Source organism: Dipodomys merriami, unplaced genomic scaffold (assembly GCF_024711535.1).
Source record: "Dipodomys merriami isolate MVZ:Mamm:240054 unplaced genomic scaffold, mDipMer1.0.p SCAF_2, whole genome shotgun sequence".
Taxonomy (NCBI): Eukaryota; Metazoa; Chordata; class Mammalia; order Rodentia; family Heteromyidae; genus Dipodomys; species Dipodomys merriami.
The window spans coordinates 2,153,873-2,177,942 of NW_027203381.1; the positions used below are offsets into that span (position 1 = coordinate 2,153,873).

The 24,070-nt window shown below is 38.2% G+C and overlaps 1 protein-coding gene across 1 annotated transcript; it reads right to left on the minus strand.

The window, feature by feature from the left end:
* Positions 1-1,190: 1,190 nt before the first annotated feature.
* Positions 1,191-23,709, minus strand: CUNH18orf63 (chromosome unknown C18orf63 homolog). The gene is made up of 12 exons (XM_070028605.1): positions 23,576-23,709; positions 20,024-20,102; positions 17,178-17,234; positions 14,422-14,533; positions 13,460-13,501; positions 11,039-11,115; positions 9,154-9,263; positions 7,751-7,847; positions 7,553-7,638; positions 6,103-6,286; positions 1,406-2,407; positions 1,191-1,247 (listed from the first exon to the last, which is right to left on the minus strand). The coding sequence occupies exons 1-12, from the start codon at positions 23,707-23,709 to the stop codon at positions 1,191-1,193; spliced, it is 2,037 nt and encodes a 678-aa protein (XP_069884706.1).
* Positions 23,710-24,070: the final 361 nt, after the last annotated feature.

Sequence of the window (24,070 nt, forward strand, 5' to 3'; positions counted from 1 at the left end):
TCCAATTAACCACCAGAAAACCAGAAGTGGTGCTGTGGCTCAAGTGGTAGAGCACTGGCCTTGAGCTGAAGAGTTGAGGGACAGTGCCCAGGCCCAGAGTTCAAGCCCAAAAGCCAAGTGGAAGCCTCCTCCGTTTTAGAGATCTTCTCCTGGTACCTTACTGGTTTAGGTAACATAACAATAGCCTACAATTTTTCTTATTATGTTATTCTTTCTAGCTAACTGGATGATTTAATATTAAAAATAGTGTTATGTCTTAGGAAATTAAAAGTGAGAAAGTACTGTACTTCTAAAACAATGTGAAATCTGGAATAGATTTTATTTATCTCTATAAATGCAAATATCAGTTTTTAAGGCACATACATTTTTCTTCAACCATGTAATAAGTGCATTAAAATCTAAAATGTCAAAACTACATAAGATACAACATCGTAACATATATAAGACTGGACTTAAATATCTTTTAGTTAATTAAAATCAGACTGGAAATTCTATTAGTTACAGGAACAAACAGCATTTTGATGAGAAAAGAAGAAAATGTTTTCTTAGTTGGTTCTTAAAGAATTTGAAAGCATTCCAACAGCTCGATGCAAAAAAGTATTTATAGATATTTTAGTAATATGTTTGCTCTTAGAATAGAACAGATGGCAGGATGGAATAAAATGTCATTTCCAGATGCATGGAACTTGGTAGGAACTTAACATTGTGAATTCCATCTCAAGTTTAAACACAGCTGGCACTGCAGCACTTAGGGGAAAATGTTAATAACTACATGGTAACCCTTGAAGCCTCACTGAAGGCCTGCTGTCTTGGTGGTGTCTCAGCTGGAGGATACTCTAGAAGTGCCACAGTCCTGCATCTTTAGGCAGGGCTACTTAGTAAACTAGCTAGGATCTCAAAATAGCAGGAACGTGCCCAAGGGAGTTTTTCTCTACCCATCCCTCTTTGGAGTCTTTGTAATATAAAATAGTTGCTATGCACAGTCCTCATTCAAGGCACATGCTGCTCCCACGATTTCCTATCTTCTTGCTAACTTTAAAATTTCATGAATTTTAAAAATACCTAGTTTTTAACAAGAGATGGAGGGTCCCTATGTATGGCAATCTCACTTTGATTAACGTCAAGAAAAACAAATAAAATGATATTACCTCAGTAACATGGTGGACACTCTTTACTTTCACATCTGTATTCTAAGCCTTAGAAATGATGAGAGATTTCTTATGTTTTGATTTATCTGAGTCTGGTACCTGTATCAGATTAAAGAACAGTATTTCATTACAAATTGATTATTACTTTCCACTGTACTAAGGAAGATAATCTGCTTAATTATTGTGAGGATTTGGGACAAATAATTTAAATTCTTGGTCATATTACAGGTATCTTCAGAATAAAAGAAAAAAAATACCTGGTTTCCCAAAGAGCTGGATTCCTTGTGGTGACTAGAGTTGGAATGACACTTCTTCGAAGGTTTTGAAGACTCTGGACAAGCTTTTCTTTTCAATTTGTGGGTTCTTTTGCTTACTGTCAATCTCTGGTCACCAATATCGGCTTTTTCAGTTTGATTTGCTGATTGTTGTTGCAGTATTTGGGGACCTTCAGTTTCTATGTCTGACTCAAAAATGTGTGGTGTATTTTTCAGTTTTAGCGACTCATGGCTTTTCCCTATAATTTGTGCTATGCATCTCCTTGTTAAGTTGTCTTTTCCATCCACCTGGATATCATTAGTGCTTTTTTTCACACCTAAATCATTATTTGGCATCTTCAATACCGCACTGCTGGTGAGCTTGTTGCTCTCAGTTAAGCTCAGAGCCAATTGTCCATAAGAGGAGGGATGTCTTGACTTATGCTCAGAGGGCTCCATATTTTTTTCTTGCAAAGATCTGGAGCTATTTTGATTTAATTTTTTAGCATGTACCTGAATGTTCCTTTTTTTAATAGATGGATCTAATTTCAGTTTGTTTTCCTGTGTTATACTAGTTTTAAGTGAAAGCAACTTAGTTTCTGTAACATGATTTCTTTTCAGGTTGCTAAGTGTTGAGATATTTTTGTTCATCTGTGACAATCTAGGTTTGAAAACTGGAATGAATTTTGGGGTGATGTTTCTATTGGAGCTTAGACTTGTGTGTTGAACTTGTGCATTTCCTCTCTGGGACTGTGTCTCTTCCAGCTGTGGCTGTAGTATCCTGGAAGGCAGGGGCTGCTTCCTGCCCTGCACAGACTCTGGCTGGCCAAGCGGAGCTGAGGAAGGACCTGCTTGTGACAGCCTGAGGGGCTCCCCCTTGTGGGCGGCTGATATTGAACACGGTTGGAGACTTGGAGTCCAGGCAGGTCCTGTGGAACTGACCTGGGTCAGAGAAACCCTGAACGGTTTTTTAGTGGTCAGATTGGGTGGCTTGACTTTGCTTTCCTAAAAAGACAGAAATTATTTCAAGATAAAGAAGGAAAGTTCTAACTTCTCTTTAAATCAATATAAAAGCTGCACACACTGCTATCATTGTCTTCCAAATGTGCTCATGCAAGCATTGCCCTTCCAAAGGCCCCTCTTCTCTGTTCTAAGCTGTGGCTCCTGTCTTTAAAGTCCCACCTCCTCTAAATCTCCTACCAGTCACTACCAGAGTGATTTTTTTTCTCTCCAAGGTTCTGTTTTTTGGAGGTAAAGGCCATGATTTGTTTATTCTAATCCTTTTACATTTACTCACAAATATATATGGAAAAGCATTACTATCTATACTAGGCCTTTAAGAATAAGTGGGATTTTGACTATAAGGTAAGACTGTATTGTTTTAATACTGTTTGCATTTTCTTTGTCTTCTACGGTGTGTGGTGCCTGGTAGCAACTCTGAAAGTACTTGTCAAACTGGCTACTAGACAGACAGAAGAGTGTTTAATCTTCTTTTAAAAGTGTAGTCATCAAGAATAATATGCAAACCAAAACACTTGGTTTTTCCTCTCCATTCCTGAGGTTCAATAGTTATGGGGTAAGGAGAGAGAAGGGACTAGGAAAAAGATTAGAATTTTAAGTGAGCACAGAAAAATTAGGAATTATCTCACTATTTTATATATCCTGGCAATTATCTATTAGGGACAGCAAAGTTACATAAAAATGAAGTGATTTGGCTTGGAATAGTGATATGTGCTTGTAATTTCAGACTTTGGGAAGTAATGACAGGAAGATTATGAATTCAAGGCAAGCCTGGGCTACATAGACAGTGTCTCAAAAATGGCTCAGAAAACAATGATTTCAACATAGAAACTTTGGGGAACACAATTTATATATCTCTGGAGTAAAAAGGAATGTAGTAGCAGTTCTGAAGGCCTTCTACAAGGGAGCTAGCATAAATAGAAATAGTAGGAGAAACACTGTACACAATCTCTGTCAAGATTCCATAGGAGCAGTGACCAGCATCACCAGAGCAAGTCTAGAAATTAAGGCCCTGCTTTCCCCAGTAGCCATGGTAAACTAGGTTCAACCTTCATTCCAGTCTCTTCCTAGTACTCCTTTCTGGACTAGAGCCTGGAAATCTCATAGTTAGGGTTTAGGGCAGAGGCATATATAAAGTATCTGGAAGGAGGATGCTGTACTTGTGGCTGTTTTGATGAGAAGATTCATTATGAATGAGTCTTTGATTTCAGATAGTTAGAAGAGCTGCAGTGTCTAGTGACCAGCTCTGTGGGTGTTGGTCAGTGCAGTTAGAGCTTCGGACATCCAAACACTGCTATAGATTGTTAGGCAAAACTACCAGTTCCCTTCCTGCACCTCTCCACCCTTACCCTACCCAGCCTCTGTCAGCACACAAATGCATACCTATCACTTGAAACATCAAAGAAACTCACTTCAGGTAGATTCACATAAGGATAAATGACCTATATATTCTATATTCTGGTATAAAACTTCAAAAAATACATGTCTAGTGTCTGAAATATTTCTGCTTCTTCTTATTGGTCTCAGAAATATATATATAGAAAAGATAAATTCAAAGAGTTTGTTTGCCCTCTGGCCTGTCAATACATTATTTACTCATTGTTTTAATTTTTAAAATACTATAAATAGCCTAAAGGTGAACACTTCTAAATTTATATTTGAAATTCATAAAAAGACTAAAAAAGGCCTATGCAAACAGCAGATGAGGTAATAAATAATTCACAAAACTCAAATATACTTAAGTGGTCAATAAACTAAAGCTTTATGAAGTGATGATCCAACCCCAACATCAGCTTTATATATCATTGTCATTACTCTGTTAGGTGTCACTGGAAAATGTGGCTTGGTTAACTTTTAATTTCTAGACTTTCCTTATGGTGTTTAGAACTTTATACAATTAACATACAATTATAAAGGAAAACAAAAGAATTCGCCTATATTTAGGTATGAAGGTAGTTAATGGAGGTCTAGTATTAAAATGATGGCTAAAACTTGAGGAATAACCAAAGTGACCGATTAAATTTGTTTTATCATTAAAAGCCAGTTCTGTGCATGGCATCACCTGAGTACATTAGTTACTTTTCTCATGTGGGTGATAAAATTCTGACATAACCAACTTAAGGAAGGATTTATTCTGGCCCACAGATTCAGAAGCTGTTGGTGGAAAAAGCAGAGCAGAGCAGTTCACTTGATCATGACCAGAAAGCAGAGAAACAGGGAATGCAGAAAGAGCACAGTGCAGGTTAACTGCCAGCGATATACTCTGAGTGACTGATTTCCTCCATGATAGCCTCCATGTCTCACCACTCACCACCTCCCAATAATGCCAACCCTCTCATTAGGCCACAGCTTTCATGATACAATCCTCTTTGGAAATGCCATCCAGACACCCAGAGTGCACTGCTTACTAAGGGGGCATGTCTTAATTCAATCAAGTTGACAACCAAAATTAACCATCACATACTGTATGAACTAGTATTTGGTGATATTAAGGGATGATTGTTAATTCAGTTAGGTGACATGGAACTATGTCAAAATGTATTTTTACAAAGCTCTTATGTGGTGGAAGACCATATTACAGTCTTCAAAGGCAAAATAATACTTTATCTGAAATTTGTTTTGAAAACAAAGGCAAAATAATACTGTATCTGAAATTTGTCTTGAAATATTAGTTTACTAATCATCTAAAATTATGTAAAGGAGGAGCTAGATAATAAACATGTGAGTGTTCATGTATGTTTGAAATGTTTTACAAGTGGAAAAAGAGCTAGTTTGATCCTCTTGATAATTTTTTTAAACAGTCAATTTTTTTTCTTTCTTTTTCTTTTTTTTTTTTTTTGCCAGGGCTGGGGCTTGAACTCAGGGCCTGGCCACTGTCCCTGAGCTTTTTTTGCTCAAGGCTAGCACTCTACCACTTGAGCCACAGCACCCCTTCCAGCTTTTTCTGTTCATGTGGTGCTGAGGAACTGAACCCAGGGCTTCATGCATGCTAGGCAAGCACTCTATCACTTAGTTACACTGCCAGCCTGATTCAGTCAAGTTGTAAAAATTCAGACAAGATGACAAAGGCTTGGCTATTTTCACCAATAAAGAATCTGATGGACCACTTTAGCCCCACTTTAACAACCAGAGAAGGTTGTTAGCCAAGGCCATCTGGCACTGGCTTCGCTGTTGATGTCTAGCTTTGCCCAGTCTTGCTTCCTTCTCATCTCCCTGGGTGTGGCTTCCAAGGAAAGGCACTGACAAACATGCGGATCACTGAAGTCCACATTGTTCTCAGAGTGCAATCTGTGACAAGAGCCGTTCATCCTCGCCACTACTGCCTCTCCACCCCAATTTACAGCTGAGAAGACTGACACTGGGAGAGAAATAGCTTGCCCCAACTACACAGATAGTAAGGAATTCAAATCTAGATAGCTTGTGAATGCAGCCTGAGTTCTAAACAGAAACTGAAACTTGTCCCCAGTTACATCACCAAAAATCGGACTTCCTGAGTTTCAATGAAAAACTCAGAAAATGATTATCTCAATAATGGGTCTTTATTGATAATTAAGTGAGATGACACATACAAAAGAACACACAGAGAAAGCATCAGACCCATATTTTCAGTTTCTTTTTATGGGGAACAATATAAAGAACACAGTATCCCTTGAACGGAATGACATAATACCATTTCTTACCTGTATAATAGGTTTGCTGAGTTCCTGTGTGTAGTAGCATGGCTTATTTGTCATCTTTATGGGAAATCCACATATATGAGGCAGTTTAGATTTTAAATCTGAAAGGAAACTTTTTAATACACCTTCCAAATCTATTCTTGGGAAGAACTGAACGGGCTGACTTCTGATGCAAGTGAGAGGATATCTGAACAAGGTTAAAGAACAACAGCAACATTTTTTTTCTGTGAGAGATAACAATTTTTGTTTCTGTTTTTTTTCAGGTCCAAGACTGGGACTCAAACTTATACCTGCTGCTTTTGCTCATTGGTTAGCACTTTACCAACCAAACCATGCCTCCAACCCCCCAGTTTCTGTTTTTAAAAAGGTACTAAAAGTAACAATGTTATAAAGACATACAAACAAATTGTAACTGCTTTATGCTGCTTATCCAAAGCTGAAAAACATGCTTCCCTGGTCTTTATTTCTCCTTTCGTAAATGTTATTTTTTATTAACAGTAATTTTATGTTTATAGTGCTCAGTATGGTGTTCTGATATAACACAAGGCAATTCATTGTGCCTTTATTATGTGACTTTCTAAGTGGACTGGCAAATTAAATTATTCTAAAAATGATTTATAAAGAAAGACACTATGGCCCTTTTAAATTACAGAAACAAATGAACAGGTTGTATTTCCAAAAACAGTGAAAAAAAAAACTTAGTATAGAGAAACACTACACATCAGTTATATTCAGACTCCAAAAGCAATTCTTTGAGGCAAATAATTACTTTTTCTGATGAGAAGTATTCTGTGAATTCTGCAATAATGTGTTGATCTCTAATAAAAGGAAACATCTGTAATACGCTACCCATAGTTTCCCTTTGGAGACACTGGTTAAGAAATAGAATACAGAGAGGGAATGTTACGGTTCTTCCATCTTCCATATCTATACTCCAGCTGATCAGAACACAAAGACTAACGCGCAGGAATGATGAAATCAGTGCTCACTAAGATTTAAGAGCTCCACCTAGGCCCTTGTGCTTTTCCTTAGCATGCAGCTAAGAAAGACATTTTCTTAAATCAATGCAGTACAGCAAGTACATATCAAATCTTCTAAACTCTGCCTGTAAAGGTAAATATTCTTCCAAAACCTAAATATGCTGTTCATTAACTGGTTTCTTTAATCCAATACTTTCAATAATATCCAAAGTTTCACTAGAGGGAGCACTTAGATAAGGAGAATCATGTGTACAAGGAAACAAATGTAAATATTTTGTCTATTTCAAATTTTTCTTCGCTGTCTAAATTGTTAAACAGTATTAAAGGAAAACTTATCAATATCATGTGCAAATAAAATTGGGTAGAATTGTAAGGAAAACAAAAACCACTGGTTCAAGTAAAAGGTTCACGTGGGGCTTGAAGTAAAACTAGACTATGGGGTGAGCAGAGCATGCCTGCTATAGAAAGGATTCGTGAAGGTCCTTTCTCCAATCATTTTGAAGTAGATGTTGCAGTATATTTTCATCTTTCCACATTCTTCTGGAAGTTTATATCCATACTATAAATTAAGCACAGAATTTAAATCATCCTGGAGCAAGCTAATCCTTAGGTTAAATTACTAGAAACTAAAACCAAATGACTTTTAATGAGATATATATTTCTGTTCTTACCAGGTCATCCCAATGCATCTGGAGATCTTTGAATGAGTGAAATGGACTATCAGGGGGTATGGCATGGAGAATATTTATAATTTGTCCCATTTTCATACTATGAAAAATGAGAATTGGAAAAATATTATGAGTCAGTATATAAATATGGTTTGACAAGTTAACTATGTGATCCGGAAAGTGTTCAAAAAGACTTAGCAACTATCTCATTATTCATGCAAATAATATACATTTGCTTCTAGTTTCAAACACTGTGTATGAAACCTTTGTCTTACTGACAAGTTATATATCCTTATTGTGTTTAACAAGATTTGCAATAGGTATACGTTGCAGAATGGCTAGATCCAGGTAACTAATATATGCATTAAAACACACACAGACACATAGATTTTGTTGTAACAATACTTCAAGCCTACTTGATTTTCAAGAACGCAGTATTTGTCATTAATGACAGTCATTATGTTGCATAATAGATCGCCTTGTGTTATTCCTCCTATCAAACTGAAATTCTCCATCCTTTGATCACTATCTCCTTAACCCCTTCCCACGACATCACCTCAACCTCTAGTGAAACTTATCAGATTCTATATATGAGATCATGTGGTATTTGTTTTTCTATCTGGACTTTTTTTCACTCAAGGCTGAATTGCACTCCATTGTTAATATGTAGCACAAGTTCTTTATGTATTCTACCACTGATAGGCACTTGGATTGTATCCACCTCTCAGCCACTACAAATAATGCTACAATGAACAGGGAGTGTACTTATCTCTTTGACATGCTCATTATATTTCCCAGTAGTGGGAAAGCTAGGGCATAAGGCAGTTCAATTTTCCGAGTTCTATCTTTTGAGGAACTTCTACCCTTACCTTCTAAACTTAACTCAGCTCATATCACATTCTAGTGAATCATTATTAGGTACAGATTTACTAAGTTTTTGTATTAAGAGCTATGATAGTCATCTTAATGTAAAACATGGAAATTTTGCCATTTTTGAATCTAGATATAATAAAAATAATTTTAGTAGCATAACGAGGGAAATTTATTGCATCTTATATAAGACAATTATGTTCCAGTATCTTTTTTTGGGGGGGGGTCAGTTTTGGGGCCTGAACTCTGGGCCTGAGTGCTCAGCTCTTCAGCTCAAGGTTAGTGCTCTAACACTAGAGCCACAGCATCACTTCCAGCTTTTTCTGCTTATGTGGTGCTGAGGAATCGAACCCAGGGCCGCATGCATGCAAGTCAAGCACTCTACCACTGAGCCAGCTTCCCAGCCCTGTTCCAGTATCTTAAAGTTTCAATTCAGTTTATAGTTTTGTACATATCATTGGTAAGCAAGCAAAATAAGAGGAAATTACTAAATTATATGGTGAATGTACCTTAGATATTATAAACTGAAATCTTACCTTGGTAAAACATAGCACCAGTTGCTCAAAATGGAATGTTTCTCAATGACAGCATGCTGATTGGCATAAAAATCTTGTAAAATATTCTGAGAAATATCGAACTCCTTTAGCTTTTAAGGAAATAAGATTTTGATGGGTAAGTCTTCGAAAAACTTGGCAAAGAAAAATAAATATTAAAAAATACATATCTTAGCAGGGAGCCAATGGCTTACTCCTGTAATCCTAGTACTAAGGAGGCTGTGATCTGAGGATCAGTTTGAAGCCAGCCTGAGTAGGAAAGTTCATGAGACTTCAATTAACCACCAAAAAAGATAGAAGTGGAACTGTGGCTCAAGTGGTAGATCATTAGCTTTGAGCAAAAAAGTTCAGGGACAGCACCTAGACCCTGAGTTCAAGTCCTAGAGGTGGAGCAAAAAAACTCCCAACACATTTCTTGTCGGATGCTGCTTGGTAGCTCACACTCTTAAATCTTAGCTATTTAGGAGGCTTGGATCTGGAGGATCATAGTTCAAAGTCAGTGTAGACAGAGAATAACCAGTAACAAATAACCTAATAGCCAATATTAAACTTTAATAACAGGAAAATTAAATTCAATTATCTCTTTTAGTCCTTGTGGAGAACAGATGAAAAGATCATACTTAGTGGGAATATAGTCTTGTACAAAACTAATTTTCATAGCAGTCAGAAGGTAAAAAATTGCATATCTATATATATCTATCTACCTCTCTCTATATATAAATGAGATTCTGAGGAGCAGATGATCAATCATTATTTAAAGAATTCATTTAATTTAACAAGCATGTATTGAGTGTATAGTATTAAACAGAGGAGAAGAATGTCTTGGTCTAGTTTGTGGTATTTCCTTGCCTGACATGAAAGCTCTACTGACACATATTCCTGGTGTCACTCTTCCCCATCATTCATTCCCTTCAGGGGACAATTAGGTGACTTAGACACTGCTACAGCTACTATGGTTGGGATGAATAACTAGGCATGCTTGACCAAACCACTCCCGCTTCTCAGCAGCTTGCTGACGAAGACAGTATCCTGTATTCTGTTATGTTGGAAATATTGCCTAATCTCACAAGGGACTGTGGTTTTCCATCATAAGTAGGTAGATAAATCTACTCAATCCTAGGGTTCAGACAGACAACTCTTTTTAATGAATTTTTCCTTTTTTTTTTTTTTTTTGGTTGGTCATGGGGCTTGAACTCTGGGCTTGGGCGCTGTCCTTGCGTTCTCAAGGCGAGTACTCTACCGCTTGAGCCATAGTGCCACTTCCAGTTTTCTAGTGGTTTATTGAAGATAAGAGTCTCATGGACTTTCCTGCCTTGGCTGGCTTTGAACCACGATCCTCAGATCTCAGCCTCCTGAGTAGGTAGGATTACAGGTGTGAGCCACTAGTGCCTGCTCTTTTGCCCTTTTAAGTAATAATCAGTGTGACCATATATCCTAGCTCATGCAAGTTAGAATGGGTATATCATCAGGTCAATGTCCCTTTCATTTCCAGAAATGCCACATTTGGAATAATAAACTATTATTAAATAAATAATAAAAATAAATTAATATAACCTCTTGATGTAAAACTCTCTTTTTTAATCTCTAAATTAGTTCAAGCTCAGATGTAAGAAACATGAGGATAAGGCATTTTTGGATGCCATCTGCAAATATATTTGAGCAAAGAACAATATAAGACCTGCATTAAGTGACCAGAGTATTTCCTTTGGGGAAGAAGATTTAGAATAAATGTATCAAGCATTTAGTAACATTCATTTAAGTAGCATAAACCTTCTCTGACCTTCATGTTAAAAATTAAAATCTGATAGTATGTTAGTAGCAAATATAGTAACTGTACAGTAACTTATAGAAATCAAGTATATGGTACCTCAGCTGGTGGCAGCCTGATAGTGCAAACCTCTATACTCAGACAAATGTGAGTTTCTGTTACATTGATGTCTAACACTAAAAAACAAAACAAAACATAAAAAACTGTGAACTGTCTGGAATTATTCCATCACATCAAATTTCAAGTATTTTAGTAACATAAATCATTTAAGTTAGAAACTAAGGCAACATATGTTTATAACATAGTAAAATCAGGGAAGGTGGCTCAGTGGTAGAGCGCTTGCCTTGCAAGCCTGAGGCCCTGGGTTCGATTCCTCAGCACCATATAAGCAAAAAGAAAAAAAAAGCCGGAAGTGGCGCTGTGGCTCAAGTGGTAGAGCTCTAGCCTTGAGCTGAAGAGCTGAGGGACAGCGCCCAGGCCCAGAGTTCAGGCCCCACAACCGGACCCCCCAAAAAAAAAAAAAACATAGTAAAATCAAGTAATCACCATATGTTTTGCAGTTTACAGATAAGACATCTAATGACAAAGATGTATGAAACAACATGGATGTGTGTGAGAGGAGGCTCACAGGAGGTTGTTACAGTAAGAAGACAACTCACAGTTTAGAGGAAGTCTCAACAAACACATATTTATACAAGTCTAACATTTATTATTTATTAAAAGTGGAGACTGACATCTTCTAAAATCTAGAGAGGTCCTATGCCAGGCTTTTGACCTGAGTAGTTTTTCATTAACAAATTTCCTCAAATGTACTGGCAGACATATTCCGGATACATTGTACTGCAGATAGATATGTTTTCACAAATGAAAACATTTCATGTCAGGATAGTGGTGACCTTGAGAAGGGGTATTATCTAAAGAAAGCATTGGGGGAGTTAGGCCGTATTGATGATGCCTCCTGATCTGAGAACTGGATAAGCTTCATTTGCAAAAATTCAAGGAGTACCCATGTACGGTACCCTCTGTATGGTATTTTCACAATAAAAAAAAAAATCAATGAGGGGCTGGGAAGGTGGCTCAGTGGTAGAGCGCTTGCCTTGCATGCATGAGGCCCTGGATTCGATTCCTCAGCACCATGTAAAAAGCCGGAAGTGGCGCTGTGGCTCAAGTGGTAGAGCGCTAGCCTTGAGCTGAAGAGCTGAGGGACAGCGCCCAGGCCCAGAGTTCAGGCCCCACAACTGGACCAAAAAAAAAAAAAAAAAAAAAAAAATCAATGAGTAATTCAGGTGCTGCTGGCTCACGCCTATAATCCTAGCTACTCATAAAGCTGAGATCTGAGGATAGCGGTTTAACGCCAGCCAGGGCAAGAAAGTCAGTGAGATTCTTATGTCCAATTAACCACCAGAAAACCGGAAGTGGAGTTGTAGCTCAAAGTGGTAGAGTGCTTGCCTCGAGCACAAAAGTTCAGCGACAGTGTCAGTCCCTGAGTTCAAGCCCTATTATGATGGACAAAAAGCCAACAACAAAAAAGCAGTAAAACCCACAAACCTCAATGAGTACAATTTTTGAGGTTTTTAACTCAGCATGTTAATTTCAAATATTTTAACACATGAATGAGAAATTTTGTTCTTCTACACTGTTATCCTGACCCTCTAGCTATAGTGTCATCCTAGTATTTGTGTATGAAACTAAAGTCATGATAGATTCATAGATATGATTCATCCAGAACTAGAGCAGGGTGACTGCTATGAGTGCTGGCAGGGTAAACAGGCTTCAACTGGATGGTCTACTCAGCCACAGCAGTTAGTGGCTGCAGATCAGGATTGTACAGCGAGGCTCAAAGGGAGGGAAAGCTACCATGACTAATAAATGAGGCCACGATGGCTCAGGGCTTCCACCCAGCTGCTGTCTCACTACTGCTGTTTGGGAACCTGTTTCCTTGCAATGGAACCTTGCTATAATACAAGAATTAGTTTATTTGTGTTCCTCAAGGTAATGTTTTTAAAGGAGAAAAAAGTACATTAGTATTAATAACATTTTATACTATTATTCCGGGAACTACCTTCAGAGTGAACTCTTTCATGATTACAGTTTTCTTTAAGTAGAGAAAAAAATACAGCTTTTTCCAACTAAGTTTTTTTCTGAAGTAGGTTAATACTTTGAATAAGAAGTAATTTCTTTTTTTTTTTTTGGGGGGGGGGTCCAGTCGTGGGGCCTGAACTCTGGGCCTGGGCGCTGTCCCTCAGCTCTTCAGCTCAAGGCTAGAGCTCTACCACTTGAGCCACAGCGCCACTTCCGGCTTTTTTCTTTTTGCTTATATGGTGCTGAGGAATTGAACCCAGGGCCTCAGGCATGCAAGGCAAGCACTCTACCACTGAGCCACCTTCCCAGCCCCAAGAAGTAATTTCTTATGTATGAATTTCTGATATCTGATTAGATTCAATGATTAGATTCAACACCAGTTTTAGTAAGTGTGAGTTATATTAATGTCTTACCTATTAACTTAAATATTTTACTTACCAACAGCACTTTGCTTTCCCATCTGAGAAAGAAAATCTCTTCCTTAAAAATTCACAAGATATGCAATGTTATTACAACTCAGAAATAATCATAAATTGATAAAAACAACCTTTTGATGTGAAATTACCAAAGTTAAGAAAAATATTTTAAATTGAAATTATCCAAAGAAATGTAAGAGTTGAAGAGATAAAAAATCTCTTAAATGAGAAAAACAGAAATACCCAGTGTTTCACAATTAGTTATCATCCACAATAAAACTTTAAAAAATTAAAAGGTAATCTCTTAGTTCCAAAATATGAATGATTTGTGTGTGTATGTGTGTGTGTTTTGTCAGTCATGGGGCTTGAACTCAGGGCCTGGGCACTGACCCTGAGCTCTTTTTTGCTCAAGGCTACCACTCTACCACTTAGAGCCATGGCTCCACTTTCAGTTTTCTGAAGGTCAATTGCAGATGAGTCTCATGGACAGTCCTGCCTGGGCTGGCTTTGAACTGGGATCCTCAGATCTCAACCTCCTGAGGAGTTAGGATTATAGGCATGAGCCACTGGCAACTGGCTGATTTGGGGGAGGGGAGCAAAGGGAGGGAACATGTGAGAAAAATGAGGGAAGGGGTAATAATATTTGACAAAAAAATGTACTCATTATCTTATGCAACTATAACCCCTCTGTATATCACCTTTATAATAAAATAAAATTAAAATTAAAAAATTGTAATGTTTCTTGTTTATTCCTTATTACCGTGTTACATAATTTTTAAAAAATTAAAGTCTTATCAGCAGATCTCTGTACATTATCCCAAAGTGAGAAGGTAACATTAGTATTGCTTTAGGTTTCTTGGAAAATGCTTAGTTACAGATGTTTTCAAAACTATGTGTTAAAAATAACTTGATATTAAAAAGAGATATACATAATAGAAGTAATCAAGTTCAGAACGTCCCAATGACTGACAGACATGAATTTACCTTGTACCAAGAGATAGCCCATTCTGTTCCAGGCTGGAGCAAGTCTAGCTGGGAATGAATATGAAAGGCAGTTTTGAAGAATTACAGGAATTACTCGTTGTGGGGCCTCCATCTAAAAACAGGAACAACAAAAATCAGCAAATTAAGAGCAATTGCTATGTTTCTATAAATCCACAGAGAATATCTTCATGTTTAGAGTAACACCCAACAAACTGGTCCATTCTGCATAAAAATAATAGTCATTGCTGCTGCTAATGCTATGTTTCTAAAATTAAAGAAGTATTAAAAGAAATTCAGTTTGAGGCTGGGAATGTGGCTCAGTGGTAGAGTGCTTGCCTAGCATGCATGAAACCCTGGGTTCAATTACTCAGCACCACATAAGCAGAAAAAGCAGGAAGTGGTGCTATGGCTCAAGTGGTAGAGCGCTAGCCTTGAGTTGAAGAGCTGAGGGACGGGACAGCGCCCAGGCCCAGAGTTCAGGCCCCACGACCGCAAAAAAAAAAAAAAGAAAAGAAAAAGAAAAAGAAAAAGAAATACAGTTGAAACTACCATTACTACCATGCTGTATGGCCAAATTCTGTTTACCCTAACCCAGGAACTCTACACTTTGAAAACTCCTATAATCAACCTAACTCTGTATCCTGTTTCACAGAGGAACCCAAGTCATTATTAGCTTATATTTTTCATTATTGTTCACTGCAGTTTAACTTCAGAAATACTTACACACTTATAAGGGCACACAAAAAACCAAATGTGTGTCTTTATGTGTGTAGAATTATTTTTTAAGTTAGGAGTTTTACTTCTGAAAATAAGTAATAGGGATCGGATTCATCTTCCCATTTGAGACACCTAAAAAACGGAGTTATATGAACCAAGTGATACTAGACACGGTGCATCAAAGAAGAATGAAACCCAAGAGATGGGAAACCAACAAAATGAGCCCCAGGACTTTCCCTGCTTATTAATTATTAATTGAGATACCTGGTAAGAGCCGATAAAGGGAGGTCCAAAAAGCTAATCAAGGGCTGGGAAGGTGGCTCAGTGATAGAGCACTTGCCTTGCATGCCAGAGATCCTGGGTTCAATTCCTCAGCACCACATAAGCAAAAAGAAAAAAGCCAGAAGTGGCACTGTGGCTCAAGTGGTAGAGCGCTAGCCTTGAGCTGAAGAGCTGAGGGACAGCGCCCAGGCCCAGAGTTCAGGCCCCATGACCAGACCCCCCCCCCCAAAAAAAAAAAAGCTAATCAAAGGTGGAGACAAGGCAGTTTATTATACAAACATCTTGAAAATATAGTCCAGAATTAAAAAAAAAAAAAAAGCTGCTTTGTGACTGTGGGAAAAAGGAGACAGTTATGGAGAATTTTCTCCAAATATTAAGCATTCCTCACTTTTGAACCACTTTGGTTTCCAGTGAAATACTTCTAGAATACACTAGAAGTACCTAGCAGGGGATGGGATCACAGCTGCTCTGTTTGTCTCATAGAAAACCTACTTACGGCTGTATCAATAGGACTCCACATGGCAAGTTATGTTCACTTCAATGATAGTTCCAGAGACACAGACTCCAAGCAGCTGACCAAATCTCACAAACCACGGGGTCTACTTGGAAAGTCAAATTAATTTTTCCTTAATTTCTGTGCTGATGTTTTCCTTGATCTGAGGAATGAATCCCAATATAGCAGTATGTATCAGCACAGACTCAGTCTGACATGCAGGCAAGGATGGACAATTCTATCATTCACAACCATCTGTGCCAGTGATCTAAGATAATGTCAGTATGTAAAACAAAGTCAGAGACAGATTCTCTACTATCTTTTTATTGGGTGATTCCCATAACAGGAAAATCTGTGCATGGGATGTGCAAGAAGAATAAATTATTTATCCCTGTTGAAATCTCCCCAAATCACCAATAATTCTCACAGTTCATAAATGGTCCTAAAACCAGAATCTTTAGATGACCAAAGGCTTGTCACAGCAAAATGATTTAATCATCATCTCTCCTACTATTCCTAAACAACACTATGTTCCCACACTGTGACTGGTGATTAAAATAAACTTTTAGGTCATTCAGAGATATCTCAGGAAATGGTAAAGGACATTTAGAATTCATAAAACTTTATGATCTTCCTAGAAGCTAATGGCAACATTTCATCTTGGAGGTGACCAGAGGCCTCACTGTCCTGAACCCCAGCAGACTGACGAACAGAGGCTAACAGTGGCTGCTGGCCAGGCTGCTGGAATAAGTGCATTACATTGCCCAGAGGTGCTACAGAGAGGTATGCTGTAAGCTTTAGCCAATGTCTCATGATTTCATTTGCTGAAATAAAGAGGGGACAACTCTAGATTTTCACTTTTTCTCATTGCTAAGCTCTAGAAGTTCATCTTCAAATAGAATGCAATGCACAGTGTTTTGTTTCTCCACATTAGGTATATAAATTGTGGACAATAATTCCATCTCTGTAGGTTTCACTTACTTCCTTTGCAAAAATGGGGAAATGTGATTATTTAAAGATATGTACAGTAAACGAAAATGCTACATAAAATCCTGCAATTAAACTAATAACAAAACATAGGCTTCTTCCTTTCCTTCTGTGTTAAATGTGCACAAAATGATTGCTTGTAAAAATTGTTGGGTTCTTTCATGAGCACAGCAATAATTTATGAGAAAGATACTCCAATTTTTGTTTGTCAACAGAATAAGTTGAATATATAGCCAATATCATAACACATGAAATTACTATCCTTTAAAAAACTTACCTTAGCTCCATGATTTTCAATGTAGGCATTGAGATTCCCAGCTTTAAAAAATGATATCTATAACAAAAACCCACATTTGTAAAAAGGACTTAACATAAATATATAACTAAATAATTTAATAAATATTTTAAGCATAATGCAGCAGAGGGCATAAAATCAAACCATCATTTTAGCAGCTTCTATGTCTTCAAGCCCTGATATCATTCTTTCCCTGAATTAGAATCTGTGTGTACATTCTCAAAGTTAGGAAAACCTCTGCCAATGATGTGACTCCTGATGCCACTTAAAGGAAGGGCCAATAAATTTCATATGTAAATGGTTCCCATCTTTTTTAATGTATAATGAATTTTTAGACATAAATGAAGAGAAAGGACATGAATGGTAGTCCAACTTCAAAATGCCTATGTGCTCCAATTAATTAATAAAAATACAAATTAAAGAAACATTTCTTTCAACATCACAGTCTTTAAGACTGCTAATATCCAGTGGGTTTTTTTTTTTTTTTTTTTTTTGTCGGTCATGGGGCCTGAACTCTGGGCCTGGGCATTGTCCCTGAGCTCTTCAGCTCAAGGCTAGTGCTCTACTTCAGAGCCACAGAGCCACCTCGGTTTTCTGGTGGTCAATTGGAGATAAGAGTTTCACGGACTTTCCTGTCCGGATTGGCTTTGAATCATGATCCTCAGATCTCAGTCTCCTGATTACAGGCATGAGCCACCGATGCCAGTTTTTTAAAGGACCTCAAAAACAGATTCTTTCAAATGTCATTTGCTAAAAATGTAATCTATAACAAATTCTTCTGAGAGTAACTTAGCAATATCTATAGTTGAAAATGCATTATGAAACACACTTTAAAAAATGAGGGCTGGGAAGGTGACTCAGTGGTAGAGTGCTTGCCTTGCATGCATGAGGCCCTGGGTTCAATTCCCCAGCACCACATAAGCAAAAAGAAAAAAAGCTGGAAGTGGCGCTGTGGCTTAAGTGGTAGAGCGCTAGCCTTGAGCTGAAGAACTGAGGGACAGTGCCCAGGCCCCGAGTTCAGGCCCCACGACCAGACCCCCCCCAAAAAAAATGAATCCTAGAAACAACCAGACAAATTAAAATAACCTCAATGCTGCTTTCTGAAGTACTATGCTTATACTAACACAACTAACTGAGATGTGCATTAGAAAACTTAAAATAAATTACTGCACATCGTACAATAAAACATTTCACTGTTTAAGAATGAGGAAGATGGGTTGGTGCTGGTGGTTCACACCTATAATCCTAGATATTTGGGAGGTTGTGATCTGAGAATCACTCACAATCCAGCCCAGGCAGGAAAGGCTATGAGACTCTTCTCTCTGATTAAGCACACACACACACACACACACACACACACACACACACACACACAAAGAAAGAAAGCCAGCTGTGGTAGAGTGCTAGCCTTGAGCAAAAAAGCTCAGGGATAGCACCCAGTCCCTTAGTTCAAGCCCCAGGATCATCACACAAAAAAGGAAGATGTACACATTAACATAGAAAAGTATCCAGTGGAGTTTATTAAAGGGAATATAAAAGGCAAGTTTAAAATAATGAATCCCATTTTCTACTATATGTAAACACACACACACACACACACACACACACACACACACACACACACACACACACACACACACACACACACACACACACACACACACACACACACACACACACACACACACACACACACACACACACACACACACACACACACACACACACACGGCCAAGGCCTTGGTTTATTTATTTTCTTGCCAGTCTTGGGGCTTGAACTCAGGGTCTGGGCACTGTCCCAGAGCTTCTTTTGCTCAAGGCTATCACTCTACCACTTGAGCCACAGAGCTACTTCCAGCTTTTTCTGTTGATATGATACTGAAAAATTGAACCTAGGGCTTCATGCATGTTAGGCAAGCACTCTATAACTAAGCCACATTCCCAGTCCAAGGCCTTGGTTTAAATAGTGAGAAATGGATGGCTTTCTGATTGTTGGGCCTCCTTTCTGTTTCTTGTAAGGTTGTGATGGCAAAATAAATAAAACTTTTAAGTTAAAAACAGTAACACTGATGGGGCTGGGAATGTGGCTCAGGGGTAGAGTGCTTGCCTTGCATGCATGAGGCCCTGGGTTCGATTCCTCAGCACCACATACACAGAAAAAGCTGGAAGTAGGTGCTATGGCTCAAGTGGTGGAGTGCTAGCCTTGAGCTGAAGAGCTCAGGACAGTGCCCAGGCCCAGAGTTCAAGCTCCACAACCAGCAAAACAAAAGCAAAAACAAAAACAATAACATTGAGTTCTGTTTTTGTTTGTTTTTTTTGCTGTTCATGGGGCCTGAACTCTGGGTCTGGGCGCTGTCCCTCAGCTCAAGGCTCAAGGCTAGCGCTCTACCACTGGAGCCACAGTGCCACTTCCGGCTTTTTCTGTTTATGTGGTGCTGAGGAATCGAACCCAGGGCCTCATGCTTGCAAGGCATGCACTCTACCGCTGAGCTACCTTCCCAGCCCCAACACTGAATTCTTTTACAGACATTTGATATTCTAAATTGAAAAACTTCTTTAAGTGTAACTCTAAGGAAAGAATATGATCAAAGCTATAAATTCTATGCTATCTTAAAATTATTCTTATAAGTCTATTCATTTATTCATTAACAAATCTACTTAGAAAATTAAATATTTTAGAACCACAAAAATGGATCTTAAACCTTAGGCACATCAAAGTCTGTTAATTGTTCAAGCTACAACATAGAATGATTAACTATCTTTACTTTCAGCTACTATACATGAATTAGTGTTCATCAATATTACTCTCAATAGTTGGTAATACTAACCGCCATGACCACCCAAATTTGGTTTAATATTCCAGGCACAGGTGCTGTAAGAATATCTAGATGTAAAAATAGCAATTGCCTGTGAAGAAAAATATGTTAATTTCAAAATGGGCTTGTACATTGTCTGTGCTTTTGCTTATTTAGAACATTTAGAGATTCTGTTTTCCTAAAATTTAAGTTCCTTCTGGGCAAAGAGCTTGTTAAAGACTTCTGTGTCTCTCATTGCATTTAGTGTAGAAGCTTGAACATTGCAGGGCCAGCCAATGTTGGAATTAAGAGGGTTAATTACAGGGCTGGAGGGGGTCAAGTGTTTAAACTTCAGTGCTGAAAAAAGAATTATGAAATCGCACCTGGTGATAGAGATCTGAAAATTTCTCTCTCTTTTTTTCTTTTTCTTGTCGGTTGTAAGGCTTAAACTCTGGGCCTGGGCGCTGTCCTTGAGCTCTACAGCTCAAGGCTAGCATTCTACCACTTGAGCTATAGCACCACTTGCGGTTTTCTGGTGGTTTATTGGAGATTGGAGTCTCATGGACATTCTTGATGGGGCTGGCTTTGAACTGCGATCCTCAGATCTCAGCCTCCTGAGCAGCTAGGATTACAGGCATGAGCCACCGGCGCCGGCTTTCTTTTTCTTTGTTCTAGTCCTGGAGCTTGAAAGGGGGAACTGTCCCTGTTTTTTTGCTCAAGGCTAGCATTCTACAACTTGAGCCACAGCTCCATTTCCAGTTTTTTGGTAGTTAACTGGAAATAAGAGTCTCATGGAGCCAGGCACTGGTGGCTCACACTGGTGGCTCAGCCACTCAGGAGGCTGAGATCTGAGGATCACGGTTCAAAGACAGCCTGGGCAGGAAAGGCTGTGAGATTTTTATCTCCAATAAAACTACTAGAAAACCGGAAGTGGCCCTGTGGTTCAAGTGGTAGAGCACTCACCTGTTGAAGAGCACAGGACAGCGCCCAAGCCCAGAGTTCAAGCCCCACAACCGACCAAAAAAAAAAAAAAAAGTTTCATGGACTTTCCTGCCAAGGCTGGCTTCAAACTATGATCCTAAGATCTCAGCCTCCTAAGTAGGATGATAGGCATAAGCCACTGGATCCTGGCTGAGAATCTGTCCTCATATCTGAGATTTTCCATCTTTTTTCATTTGTGAATCTAAATTCCTTCTTTCAAAATTCCATTTCTCTTCCAAGTATCTTCCTTCTCCTCCTTCTTCCCTTTGTTGTCTCCCTCCCGAGGCAGGTAGAAGTCTATGGCTCACCTATCAGTAAAATTACAAATCACTTCAAAATCAGAACTATTAAGTAGATTTCTTTCATTAAAGAAAATTTCTTAAGCCAGAAAATAATGATCCCCAACCAAATAAACATCAAAAATTATAAATTATAATTCAGCTGGGTGCTGGTGGCTCATGCCTGTAATCCTAGCTAGTCAGGAGGCTGATATCTGAGGATCACTGTTCAAAGCCTGCGTGGGCAGAAAACCAGAAGTCGTGCTGTGGCTCAAGTGGTAGAGCACTAGCCTTGAGCTGAAGAGCTGAGGGACAGCACCCAGGCCAAGTTCAAGCCCCATGTCTAACCAAAAAAAAAAAATTATAATTTGGATTACTATCAAAATCTTTTTCAAAGGTTAAAGAAAAAGAAGGAACACAATTAAATTTTGAAATTTGTCAATATCACTAATTATTAGAGAACAAGTTTAGATGACTCAGTATGTATATGGTGTTGACTTTATAAGTGAGATGGGAGCCGGCGTTAGTGGCTCATTCCTGTAATCCTAGCTACTCAGGAGGCTGAGATCTGAGGATCATGGTTCAAAGCCAGCCCGGGCAGGAGAGACTGTGAGACTCCTATCTCCAATAAACCACCAGAAAACTGGACGTGGTGCTGTAGCTCAAGTGGTAGAGCGCTCGCCTTGAGCTGAAAGAGCTGAGGGACAGCGCCCAGGCCCAGAGTTCAAGCCCCATGACCGACAAAAAAAAAAAAAAAAAGTGAGATGGGCTGTTGGGGAGAAAAAAGACTCTGTAGGTGGATGGGGTGGGATGGATTAAAGAGGTTAAATACTGTTGAAATAGTTTTGTTGCAACTATGGAAGCAAAATAAGGAAACTCATTGGAGATGTAATTTTTTGGGGTAGGGAGGAGGAAGTGTGATAGAGAGGGTGAGAATGATTGGAATATAGAGTAAATTCGTGTGGAGATATAGTAATGAAATTTCTCTCTTTGTAACTAAGAAGAGCTAATAAAACATAAAACATAACTAGAAGAGCTAATAAAACATAAAATAGGGGCTGGGGGTTTGGCCCAGCAGATGGGCGCCCGCCCAGCACGTGCAAGGCCCTGGGTTCGGTCCTCAGCCCTGGGAAAAAAAAGAAAAAAAAGAAGAAAAAAACATAAAATAGTAACATCTAAAACATAAAAGCAAGTTGGGCCAACCTGCTTCTAGTTGCTTTAAATCTGTTAGAAACCATGTAGCAGGCCCTGCTATCTGGGAAGCAGATGCAAAGGCTCTCTTCATCTGACAGCTGGATCTCTATTCTCTGTTCTAGGTCACTGGTTACTATGACAATGAGTTAAGACAGCCTCACTCCACAGGCATAGCAACCTTCAACTCAGGGGCAAACTATTTATTTTAGGATTTTTTTAAATTTTAATTTTTTGCGATTTTAGTATTTTCCAAAAGGGGTACAGGTAAATCTGCAATGGGTATCATTCACTGTATTACACATAAGCAGAAAGAGTTCAGACTCCCTGATAGGCTTGAATGGAAAAATACATACACAATATGGAAGAATGTATTATAAATAATAAGGTAATGGAGGATATTCCAAGACTTTTTTCATCACATTTTTTTCCCATAGCATTTTTTTCTCTTGAAAAGTCTTACCATATGGCCCAGGTTGGCCTTGAAGTCTTGATCCTCCTGCCTCAGCATCCAGAATGCTGGGATTATAGGCATGCATCACCATACCTACCTTTCTCCTAACAGTTTTATGGATTTTTGTTGTTTCCTTTTTTTTTGGGGGGGGGGGGTTTGTTGTTTTCTAAGAAATTCACTTAAAAAAACAATCCTCTCATGCATTCTATGAATCCTTCTTTACGTACTCCATTTTAAGGAACTAATACATGGTAAGTCCTCAGTCTTCAGTATTTCAGAGCAGTATTTCAGTCTTTCAGTATTTCAGTAATTCTTAGAGAAATACTTTTGAGTGTTTTATGTTTATTTGAAAATTTAGAAATTTTGAAAAATTTATGGAATGTTTAGCTGTCTATAAAGAATATTATACTCACTAATTACTACATATTTTGGGGAGCTTGACTTAATTCATGAATGGAGAGATTTTAAATTTTAAGATGGAACATAGATTGCATATGAAACTAAACAGTGAGAGAGTCCATCTCAAGTAAATGTAATTTAACATACCTAGCCAAAATTGGGATCCTATATTTCAAATAATATATATATACTGAATATTTTTCTTTGTATGGGGGTACGTCTAAAACAATCTTATAGATTTTTAAGAAGTCTAAAATGCTTAGTCAGAAGACACATATTTACCTGCACATTTTCATTTGTGTACTCCTAATTTCGGTATCTGCCACTCTTTCACTTAATATTATCCGGACAGCACAGAGTTTGTGTAAATCTGGAAAGGTGATGAAGAACAGTGACTGCTGCCTAGAATCATTCATATTTTCCTGTAGTTGGGTGTTTTAACAGGCAGACCTTTAAAGATAGAGAGTAATAAAAGATAGTAAACTGTCTAGGCTTTTGCTGGGCTTCAATTATCAATCCAACTCATAATATTTGACATAGTGTTAGAATAACAAAACGAAAACAAATTGGCAAACTCAGCATTTACATTTCACTAATATTTACCTTCAAGATTTTCTAATGATTTCTAGATTGTTTTGGTACGTTTTATTAAGATATAGGTCATAGAACCAAAAATGATATAGTTCACATAGCTAGGAGGTAGAGATTAGGAACATCAAGGTTTGAGACCAACCTGGGTAAAAAGTTAGCAAGATACCATTTCAATTAAGTTAGGTG